This window comes from Lontra canadensis, unplaced genomic scaffold, assembly GCF_010015895.1.
Source record: "Lontra canadensis isolate GAN:19392208 unplaced genomic scaffold, GSC_riverotter_1.0 scaffold88, whole genome shotgun sequence".
In the NCBI taxonomy this organism is placed as follows: domain Eukaryota; kingdom Metazoa; phylum Chordata; class Mammalia; order Carnivora; family Mustelidae; genus Lontra; species Lontra canadensis.
This window is the reverse complement of record NW_022631082.1, coordinates 8,122,067-8,133,857: the sequence shown is the minus strand read 5'-3', so window position 1 is coordinate 8,133,857 and position 11,791 is coordinate 8,122,067. Positions and strand designations below refer to the sequence as shown.

The 11,791-nt window shown below is 40.8% G+C and overlaps 1 protein-coding gene across 1 annotated transcript in view; it reads left to right on the top strand.

Annotated features, from left to right (window-relative positions):
* The window catches only part of LOC116882854 (adhesion G protein-coupled receptor E2-like), a 39,771-nt gene extending 28,264 nt beyond the window's left edge, over window positions 1-11,507 (top strand). The window contains exons 3-7 of the mRNA XM_032883483.1: window positions 9,365-9,430; window positions 9,839-9,930; window positions 10,878-11,046; window positions 11,131-11,241; window positions 11,490-11,507. Of these exons, the coding sequence (XP_032739374.1) occupies window positions 9,365-9,430; window positions 9,839-9,930; window positions 10,878-11,046; window positions 11,131-11,241; window positions 11,490-11,507 (456 nt within the window). The remainder of the gene's footprint in view (window positions 1-9,364; window positions 9,431-9,838; window positions 9,931-10,877; window positions 11,047-11,130; window positions 11,242-11,489) is intronic.
* The last annotated feature ends 284 nt before the right edge of the window (window positions 11,508-11,791 follow it).

Here is an 11,791-nt window from a genome sequence, read left to right as displayed (position 1 = left end):
TTTTTTGAAACAGCTTCAGGAGAATAGGTGTTATTTCTTCTTTGAAATTTTGGTAGAATTCCCCAGGGAATTCATCAGGTCCTGGACTCTTGTTTTTTCGGAGATTTTTGATCACTCCTTCAATCTTCTTACTAGATATCGGTCTATTCAGATTGTCAATATCTTCCTGGTTCAACTGTGGAAGTTGATCGTTTTCTAGGAATTCATCCATTTCATTTAGGTTGCTTAGCCTATTGTCATATAAGTGTTGATAATAACTTCCAATGATTGTTTCTACTTCCTTGGTGTTAGTTGTGATCTCTCCCTTTTCATTCATAATTTTATTAATTTGGGCCTTCTCTCTTTTCTTTTGGATTAGTTTGGCCAGTGGTTTATTGATTTATTGATTCTTTCAAAAAACCTGCTTCTAGTTTCATTAATGCATTCTTCTGTCTGCCTAGTCTCTATCCCACCTATCTCTTCTCTAATCTTGATTATTTCCCTTTTTGTGTGTGGAGTTGGCTTAATTTGTTGTTGATTCTCCAGTTCTTTAAGGTGTAGAGACAGCTGGTGTGTTCTGGATTTTTGTCTTTTTTTTTTTTTTGAGTGAGGCTTGGATAGCTATGTATTTTCCCCTTAGGATGGCCTTTGCTGTATCCCATAGGTTTTGGACCAAAGTGTCTTCATTCTCATTGGTTTCCATGAATTGTTTAAGTTCTTCTTTGATCTCCTAGTTGATCCAAGCATTCTTAAGCAAGGTGATCTTTAGCTTCTAGGTGTTTGAATTCCTTCCAAACTTTTCCTTGTGGTTGAGCTCCAGTTTCAAAGCACTGTAATCTGGTAATATGCAGGGAATAATCTCAATCTTTTGGTATTGCTTGAGCCCTGTTTTAAGACCCGGTATGTGGTCTCTTCTGGAGAAGGTTCAATGGGCACTCGAGAAGAATGAGTATTCTGTTGTTTTAGGGTGGAATGTTCTGCATATATCTATGAGGTCCATCTGGTCCAACATGTCCTTCAATGCTCTTGTTTCTTTTTTTTATTAATAAATTTTATTTTTTTAAACATATAATATATTTTTATCCCCAGGGGTACAGGTCTGTGAATCGCCAGGTTTACACATTTCACAGCACTCACCATAGCACATACCCTCCCCAATGTCCATAACCCCACCCCCCCAACCCCCCTCCCCCCATCAACCCTCAGTTTGTTTTGTGAGATTAAGAGTCACTTATGGTTTATCTCCCTCCCAATCCCATCTTGTTTCATTTACTCTTCTCCTACCCCCTTAACCCCCCATCTTGCATCTCCTCTCCCTCATATCAGGGAGATCATATGATAATTGTCTTTCTCCGATTGACTTACTTCGCTAAGCATGATACCCTCTAGTTCCATCCACGTTGTCGCAAATGGCAAGATTTCATTTCTTTTGATGGCTGCATAGTATTCCATTGTGTATATATACCACCTCTTCTTTATCCATTCATCTGTTGATGGACATCTAGGTTCTTTCCATAGTTTGGCTATTGTAGACATTGCTGCTATAAACATTCGGGTGCACGTGCCCCTTCGGATCACTACGTTTGTATCTTTAGGGTAAATACCCAGTAGTGCAATTGCTGGGTCATAGGGTAGTTCTATTTTCAACATTTTGAGGAACCTCCATGCTGTTTTCCAGAGTGGTTGCACCAGCTTTCAATGCTCTTGTTTCTTTATTGATTTTCTGCTTCGATGATCTATTACTGAAAGAAGCATGTTAAGATTGCCTACTATTAATGTATTCATATCAATGTGACTCTTTATCTTTTTTAAAAAAATAGATTTATTCATTTATTTATTTATTTGACAGAGAGATCACAAGTAGGCAGAGAGGCAGGCATAGAGAGAGAGGAGGAGGAAGCAGGCTCCCTGTGGAGCCAACTGCCTGATGCAGGACTCGATCCCAGGACCCTGAGATCATGACCTGAGCCGAAGGCAGAGGCTTAACCCACTGAGCCACCCAAGCACCCTGACTCTTTATCTTGATTAACAATTTTCTTATGTAATTGGCTGCTCCCATATTGGGTCATAAGTATTTACAATTGTTAGATCGTCTTGGTGGATAGTCCCTTTAAGAGTGATGTAGTGTCCTTCTGTGTCTCTAACTACAGTCTTTAGTTTAAAATCTAATTTATCTGATATGAGAATCACTACCCCGGCCTTCTTTTGAGGCCCATTGGCATGAAAGATACTTCTCTATCCCTTCACTTTCAGTCTGGATGTATCCTTAGGTTCAAAATGGGTCTCTTGTAGACAACATATGGATTGGTCTTGCTGTTTTGTCCAATCTGCAACCCTGTGCTGTTTTATGGGTGCATTTTGGCCATTCATGTTTAGAGTGAGTATTGAGAGATATGTGTTTTATTGACATCGTGTTACCTTTGAAGTCTTTCTTTCTATAGATTGTCTCCATAAATTTCTGTTCAATTATATTCTTGGGGTTTTTTCCTCTTTTATAGAACCCCCCTTAATATTTCTTGCAGTGCCAGCTTGGTGGTCACATACTCTTTTAAACCTTGCTGGTGGAAGCTCTTTATCTCTCCATCCATTTTGAATGTTGCTCTTGCTGGATAAAATATTCTTGGCTGCATGTTCTTTTCATTTAGTGCCCTGATTACGTCTTGCCAGCCCTTTCTGGCTTGCCAGGTTTCTGTGGACAGGTCTGACATTATTCTGATTGGCTTTCCTCTGTATACAGAATCTCTTCCCCCTAGCTGCTTTCAAGAGCTCCTGTCTACAATTATGATTCATCATTTTCACTATCAGGTGTCTTGAGGTTTTTGTAGATTCTATGATCTTGGGGGAAGACTATTCTGCCTCTAGTACATGAACTCTGGTTCCATTTGTGAGATTGGGAAAATTTTCATGGAGAATTTGTTCAACTATATCTTTTAGTCTTCTTTCTTTCTCCTCCCCCTCAGGGATTCCAGTAATTCCAGTTTCATGGCACCATTTATTTCCCTAATTCTATTTTCATGGCTTCAAAGCTGTTTGTTCCAGGCTTCCTCCTGATCCTTTTTCTCTATCAGTTTGTCCTCCAGATCACTAATTCTATCTTCTGTCTCAGTTACCCTAGCTGTTAGAGAATTTAGATTAGATTGTAACTCATTGAGAGCATTGTTAACATCATCCCTGGTGGCTTTCGCTTCTGCCCTGATCAATTCCATTTTGTCATCAAAGGTTTTCTCCAACCTAGCTATTGCCTGGATAATTGTTAGACTGAATTCCCTTTCTGACATACTGTTTATGTCCATATCCAATAGCTGTGATGGAGAGGTACCAGTCTCTGAATTTTTCCTCTCTTGGGCATTCCTCCTCCTAGTAATTTTGGGAGAGATGGCTGAACGGATGTGTAGCTGAACGTATCAACCATGGTGCAGGCAAGGTGCACCCTGGAACACTTCTGAGAAATCAAGAGTCCCCACCAAAAAGAAAGAGAAAGGAAAAAGAGAGAGAGAGACAGGAAAAAAAAAAGAAAAGAGAAGACTCAGCCTGAATGGGCCCCAGAGGAAGGTTATTTTCATTCTTCCTGGATGTATCTTGATATCTTTGTTAAAGGACTCAACTTGCCTGAGATAAAAGGGGATTAACACTGGTTTACATAGGGATAGCATTGATTTGGGAAAGGGGATTACTTTGAAGCTTATCTCTATATGAATATTAAAAAGGGGGGTGCCTGGGTGGCTCAGTGGGTTAAAGCCTCTGCCTTCGATTCAGGTCATGATCCCAGGGTCCTGGGATCAAGCCCCACATTGGGCTGTCTGCTCAGTGGGGAGCCTGCTTCCCCCTCTCTCTCTGCCTGCTTCTCTGTCTACTTGTGAACTCTGTCAAATAAGTAAAATCTTTTAAAAAATTTATTAAAAAAATAAAAATATAAATATAAAATAAAAAAGTAGAAAAGCAGAAGAAAAACACAGGTATATGTATCAAAAAAGTTCAACTTAAAAGGTTATTATGGAATTTGATGTACTGAATATCTCATTGTGATGATAAATAGTTTAAAAATTATATTAAAAAATGAAAAGAGCAAGAATAGTGGGATCGAGTTAAAAATAGAAGTTGTATATATGAAGTAGTGGTATTTGTCCTCTTGTTTTTTGGTAGTTTGGGGGGGTTTTTTTGTTTCGTTTTGTTTGTTTTGTTTTGTTTTTTGCCTGGCTTTCTGCCACATGGTTGTTCAGGGAGTCTTGCTAGAGTTGAGTCCCCCAACCCCATCAAGGGTTTGGGCTGATGAAACTGGTTTTTCAGGCTTTCATTCTCTGGAGGGTTTTTTTGGTTTATTTGGTTGTTTGTTTGTTTTTTCATTTGTTTCTCCCCTTGGGGGTTTTTGGCAGTTCTTTGGAGGTTTGGAGGAAAGCAAACTGCACCCAGACCTCCATCTCGGAGAAAATCCTCAGTCCATTCCCCTCTGGGTACTCCAGAGCACATAAATTCCCCCTCTGCCACTGGCAGAACACATCCCCAGTCACGCTCTCTGGGGTCACAGGAACTCCCTATTGTACCCAAAACCACAAGAAATACTAGCTGTGGCTCTCTGGGCAGGTCCAGACCGCCAGAGAGGTCCCAACCAGAAATAGCACACTGAGATTTTCATGCTGGCCCAGGGTGGAAGTGTTCAGAATCTCCTGGTCCTAGAGAGCACCAGTTAGTGCCTGCAAGGACCTCTCTCATGGGAGGGTATGAAGCGCGACTTAGACCCTGGTCTCACAGTGCGCATGTAGAGTGCAAAAGGCTGTGTTTCTAGAGAGTGCAGGCTGGCATCCACACCAGATTCCCTCATGGGCACTGCCACCCAGACGCTCTCAGGCACACCAGTGGCTCAGGGACCAAGACCTGGCTTCTTCGCTGCACTCTCTGGTTCCTCAACTCCAGTGGCCTTCCTGGATCCATGGGCTTAAGTCCCTGTCCCTAACCTCCCAATTCTGTCAATTTTTTCTTAAGATTTTATGTTCCTTTTGAGTGCTTTCAAGCAGACTCCAAGTTAATGCTGGTCCCCAATCACAGTGCACTCTCGTCTTGGGGTTTTACTTTCCAATGGGTCCCTTCTGGTGGCTCCCCCCCCCTTTTGTTTATCTTCTGATATCAGCCCAATGTTCCCACTCCACTTTACCTGTCTTCTGCCCCCGTAGAGATCCAAAAGTGTATAATTCTAATCTCAGGCTGATTTCATGGGTGATCAGAGTTCTTTGGTAGGTAATCAGCTCACTTTAGGAGACCACTTGAAAAAGCACCTTCTACTTCTCCAGCATCTTGTCTCCCTCCCCTTCAGTTTGTTTCTTGTAGTTTGTTTCTTGTAGTCTCATGGTTTGCCTCCCTCTCTACTTTTATCTTATTTTACTTCTCTTTCCCCTACTCTATGTTCATCTGTTTTTTTTTTCCTAAATTCCACATATGACTGAAATCATATGGTATTAGTCTTTCTCTGACTGACTTATTTCACTTAGCATAATACCCTCGTTACATCCATGTTGGTGCAAATGACAAAATTTCATTCTTTTCAATGATTGAGTAATATTCCATTGTATATATATGTATACCACCTCTACCTTATCCACTCATCCTTCAGTGGACATCAGAGCTCTTTCCATAGTTTGGCTATTATGGACATTGTTGCTATAAACATTGGGATACTAGTGCCCCTTTGAATCACTATGTTTGTATCCCTTGGATAAATACCCAGTAGTACAATTGCTGAGTCATAGGGTAGCTCTATTTTTAACTTTTTGAGGAACCACTATACTGTTTTCCAGAGTTGCTGCACCAGCTTGTATTCCCACCAACAGTGTAAATGGGTTCCCCTTTCTTCCCATCCTCACCAACTCTGTTGTTTCCTGAGTTGTTAATTTTAGACATTATGACCAGTGTGAGGTGGTATCTCATTGTGGGTTTGATTTGTATTTCCCTGATGACAAGTGATGTGGAGCATTTTTTTTTTAATGTGTCTGTTGGCCATTTGTATGTCTTCATTGGAGAAATGCCTGTTCATGTTTTCTGCCCATTTCTTGACTGGATTCTCTGTTTCTTGGGTTTTGAGTTTGATAAGTTCTTTGTAGATTTTGGCTACTAGCCTTTTATCTAATAAGACATTTGCAAATATTTTCTCCCATTGCCTAGGTTGCCTTTCAGTTTTGTTGTTTCCTTTGCTGTGCAAAATGCTTTTTATCTTGATAAAGTCCCAATAGTTCATTTTTGCTTTTGTTTCCATTGCCTTTGGAGATGTATCTAGCAAGAAGTTGCCATGGCTTGGATCAAAAAAGTTTCTGCTTGTGTTCTTCTCTAGGATTTTGATCAATTTCATCTCACATTTAGGTCTGTCATCCACTTTGAGCTTGTCTTTGTGTCTGGTGTAAGAAACTGGTCCACATTCATTCCTCTGCATGTAGCTATCCAATTTTCCCAACACAGTTTGCTGAAGAGACTGTCCCTTTTCCACTGGATATTCTTTCCCACTTTGTTGAAAAATCAATTGACCATAGAGTTGAGCATCCATTTCTAGGTTCTCTATTCTTCAAATATTTTAAATATTCAGTGTATATTATATTGATGACTATGTATTAGTAAATATTAATTGAATCTCATATATTAGTATATTCCTATTAATAAAATATTCATTGTATTAATTGAGGGGGTTCTTTTAAAATCCAGAAAACAAAATTGACATAAAGGCAGACAATGATTTCTGTAAATTTGTCCTCTATCCTAATTTTAAAATAAACAAATGGTCATTTGGATGGCAAAATAACTATGACCACAGCGAAGATTCAAAAATCACATCTGATGTATAATCACTGTACTAAATATTTTTCATCTGTCAGCACAAATCATCCCTCCAACAACCTGTGCAGTAAAAACTGGTATTGGACCATGTGACAGATGAGGAACTGAGGCATAAGGAGATTAACTAACGTGGTTGAGGTTACACAGCTGGTTGGTGGCAGAAATGGAGTCCCATCCAGTCTGGAACTCACACTATGTGCCTATCTTGATGACACAAGTGCTCAGCTGCATCAGCAAGCCCTGGCCATCTAGACTCCCCACGGAGTTAAGCATAAAGGTCAGCAAACTTTTTCCATAAATGGCCAGATAATCAATATTCCCAGATTTGTGGGTCCTATGGTCTCTGTGGCAACCACTCAGCTCTGTCCTCAGAACATAAACAAGGCCATAGACAATTCTGGAGAGATAAGTGTCGTTCCAGTAAAACCCACTTACAGGAGTAAGCAGCAACTGCTTTCTTTGCCAACACCTACCTTTGAATCTTCCCATTGATGCTTCCTGCTAGGTCCATTTGACCCTCTCTGAAACCTAACTATAGGAAACAGACCTAGGGCTGCTGGAGGGGAGATCCATGGGAGTATGGGGTACTTAGATGATAGGCATTAAGGAGGGCACTTGAAGTAATGTTCACTGGGTGTTTTATGAAACTGATGAATCACTAAATTCTACCTCTACAACCACCAATATAGTATATGCTATATCGAATTTAAGTAAAAATTTTCAAATAACAAACAAAAGCAAAAAAATTTCAGTTCCTTCAGGGAAACTTCTTCCAACTATTGGGATCTCCTATACAAGTAGATTATGGATCCAACCCATTTCCTCACAGCTCCTCATATATGATCATAAAGTTAATCATCTTGATGTTGTCTATTCTCTAATTGTTGATCCTCCAACTTCATTGGTGTCTCCCTGAGGGCTGAGACCACTCTACCCTAATCACATCTGGGTCTTCAGAGCCAACTACAGATCCTGACACAGAGGTTATACTTCATATTTGTCCAAAATATATTTTTACTGATTTGATAACTTTTTTCTTTTTTATTTATTTTTAAATTTCTTTTCAGTGTTCCAGAATTCATTGTTTATGCACCACACCCAGTGTTCCATGCAATACCTGCCCTCCATAATACCCACCACCAGGCTCACCCACCTTCCTACCCCAATCCCCTCCAAAACCCTCAGTTTGTTTCTCAGAGCCCACAGTCTCTCAAGGTTCATTTCCCTCTCCAATTTACCCCAACTCACTTTTCCTCTTCTCCCCATGTCCTCAATGTTATTCCTTATGCTCCAAAAATAAGTGAAACCATGTAATAATTGACTCCCTCTGCTTGACTTATCTCACTCAGCATAATCTCCTCCAGTCTTATCCATGTTGTTACAAAAGTTGGGTATTCATCCTTTCTGATGGAGACATAATACTCCGTAGTGTATATGGACCACATCTTCCTTATCCATTCATCCACTGAAGGACACCTTGGTTCTTTCCACAATTTGGCGACTGTGGCCATTGCTGCTATAAACATTGGGGTACAGATGGCCCTTATTTTCACTACATCTGTATCTTTGGGATAAATGTCTAATAATGCAATTGCAGGAAAAAATCATTTCTGCCAACACTTTTTGGTATGTTCAGCTTATTCCATGTGAACCATTCTGTAATAAAGTTGTTTTTAAGAAACATAAATTCCTTTCAAGGAGCTCTTTTAAGCCTTGGTCTTCAGAAATGCTGGCAAAAATTCACTTATTTCTTAAGTCAAGCAGAGAGTCAATTATCGTAAGGTTTTGCTTATTTGTGGAGCATAAGGAGTAAACAAAGGACATGGGGAGATGGAGAGGAGAAGGGAGTTGGGGGAAACTGGAGGGGGAGATGAACCATGAGAGACTGTGGACTCTGAGAAACAATCTGAGGGTTTGGAGAGAAGAGAGGTGGGAGGTTGGCTGAGCCTGGTGATGGGTATTATGGAGAGCATGTAATGCATGGAGCACTGGGTGTGGCACATAAACAATGAATTCTGGAACACTGAAAAAAAATTGAAAAAATAAATAAAACCTTTTTTTTTAATTTCACTTATTTCTGCCAACATTTCTGAAGGCTAAGACTTAAAAGAGCTCCTTGAAAGAAATTTATATACATAAATTTATATACATAAATTTCTATGTAATAATGTAATAACATTATTACAGAATGCTTCACACGGAATGAGCTGAACATACTGAAATGTATACAACCTAATGCTTTTGGGGATAAGTATACACCCATAGAACCATGACCACTATCAAAGACATATACAAAGTTTCAGTATTATAAGATAAATAGGATTGAGATTTCAATTATCAACCATTGTGACTATAGCTGATAGTACTGTATTGTATGCTGAAATTCTGTTATGAGGATAGATCTTATGTTCAATGTTCTTACACAACAGCAACAGTAAAATAATACTAATTAATAGCAATGATGAAGGAGGCAGGAAGAAACATTAGGAAGGGAATGGTATGTTTATTTATCAATCCTTTATCCATAAAGGCCCATGTTTTCTTGCATCTCTTCCATTCTTTTTCTTAGATGCTGGCTCCACACAGCAAAGGATTCATATGTACCTTCCTTGGCCCCATCTGCGCCATCTTCTCTGTGAGTAATGGATGACACCAGAGCAGCCCACCTGCCCAGCTGAGGGTCATTCAAAGACCAGGTGTATCAGGAGGCTGACAGACTGGGTGAGCAATCATTCCAGTTGGCCCTGGACAGATGAGGGGCTCCCAAGAGGTGGGAATTCCCACTGTAAAACCAAGAATCAGGTGTTCTCTGAAACGTAGCACTTTCAGCACTAAAATTTGGAATTCCCATGGAAACTGAATTGAAGTGGTCACTGAAGTTACATGATAAACATGGGCTTGATTTAGGGGGTGTTTGGTCTGCTTCTCTAGGACTGTTATGAAACACAAAAGCTTCTTCCCTGCCACATTAGCAGCTGGATGAGCTAGGATGAAGGTTTTCCAAATGTGGAGTGTAGTTAAAATGCCTGTGGGTTTTCTGCAGATTAATTTGGTTTTCTTTCTGATGAACTTCTGTATTGTGAAAAACAAGCTCTCCTCACTCAACAGCGACGTGTTCACCCTCCAGAACACAAGGTGAGGATGGGTCACAGGTGTACACCATGGCCCAGACAACATTGTCCTTATGCCTCCAAGGATCCAGTGTCTCTTCACAAGACTCTTGAGAGGACTGGAAGATAGAAGGGCAGCAACCCTCCTTGGCAGCCAGCTCAGATTCTGTGGTTTGCTGCTGACACCCATACCAAAAACATTCCATCTGTGCACAACCTCAAAAACAAACTACTTCAGCTACAGAGAGAATTGACTTTGTTCTGACAAGCAGAGATTTCTGTCAGGGACCTATGAAAAAGATCCTATGAACATTCATATCCTTATAACACACTCAAGAAATAACATAACAGTTTTCAGAACCAGCACATGCCATCATGCCCACACCTTCATGCATTCTCTGCCCTCTGCTTTCCTCTTCTCTTGCACCTGGTGGATTCAGCTTCATCATTCTTAAATCACATCATCTAAGAGTTTGGGCATGTCCTCTGATTTCCTCAACTTTACACAGAATCAATGCCTCTATTCTGGGCAAAGCATATCCTGGCTCAGTTCATGGAGAGGGTGAGGACAGGAATAGCCCTGGATGGAAAGAAGTACCTCACTTTGCAAATGTTATAAGTGATCATTTGTTCTTGTCTTTCCACCAGACTTTAAGGTCTGTAAGAACAGAGGTCTTGTTCTTTGTTGTTTTGAATGCCCTAGTCCCAGCCTACATCCAGGTGCATGGAACATTCTCAGTAATGTACTCAGTTGATCAAAATTAGGGATCTTCATGAAACATCATGATCTTTTTGAAACTCACATTCTTGAGTGCCATCTTGGACCCAAATAGTGTTTCTCTTTAGGGAATCATTGACAATAAAGGTCAACATTGATCACAACTCAGTCAGAAGCATCATGGAGTGAACATGAAACCAGCCCTGGTTGTGTTGTTCTGGATGCATCCTGAACTCCTTCCTCCTCCTACCCAGGATGCTGACATTTAAAGCCACAGCTCAGCTGCTCATCTTGGGCTGCACGTGGTGTCTGAGCATCCTGCAGGTGGGTCCAGCTGCCCATGCCATGGCTTATCTCTTCACTATCATCAACAGCCTGCAGGGCATCTACATCTTCCTGGTGTACTGCATTCTCAGTCAGCAGGTACTACTTTCCAGTTCCTACCCAGGACCCTTACTTTCCTCACTCCCTTCAGTGAGCTGACCCAGGCATGCTCTGCCTCTATAGGTCCAGGAGCAATACAAGAAATGCTTCAAAGGGATCAGGAAAATGAAAGCTGAGTCTAAGAAGTACATGCTCTCAAGCGGGACCGTATCTGATGCCTCCAAACACAATGTGGTAAGATTATGCAGTGTTCCCAGAGCACTTCACTAACGAGTCCTCTTAAGAAGCTCATGCCTGCCTCACTGGACAACCTGGGTATATAGCAGGCAATGCTCTTGGATGGTACACACTTAGTTTACCCTGGGACATACCTGAAGTCACTTTCCTGTCTTAAAAAGAGGTCTTCCTATATTTACACTCACTGAGGTTCTATGCTCACATTGACCCTTGCACAAAACAGTCCTCTTTCCCGGAAATTGTAGAACATCCACTTTGTGTGACATGTTGCATATGGTTTCTAATTGTACTTGGTTAGAATATACAAAAGGCAGATACTTATAAGTGGAGAGCGAGGCTTGGTCAGCTAAATAATTAGGAATTAATGATCTGGAGCAGTAATGCACAAACTGCACAGTCACCGCCCATTCTTTATTCCAGGTCACTCTGGAAAGAAAGTTAGACTCAGAGGGTTTATGTTAATTATGCAAGGTCTTCAGCCTCCCTTACTTTTCCCCAACTTCAGTGCCCCCCCACCCTCCCTGGAAAGTCATCTGCCCATCTCTGC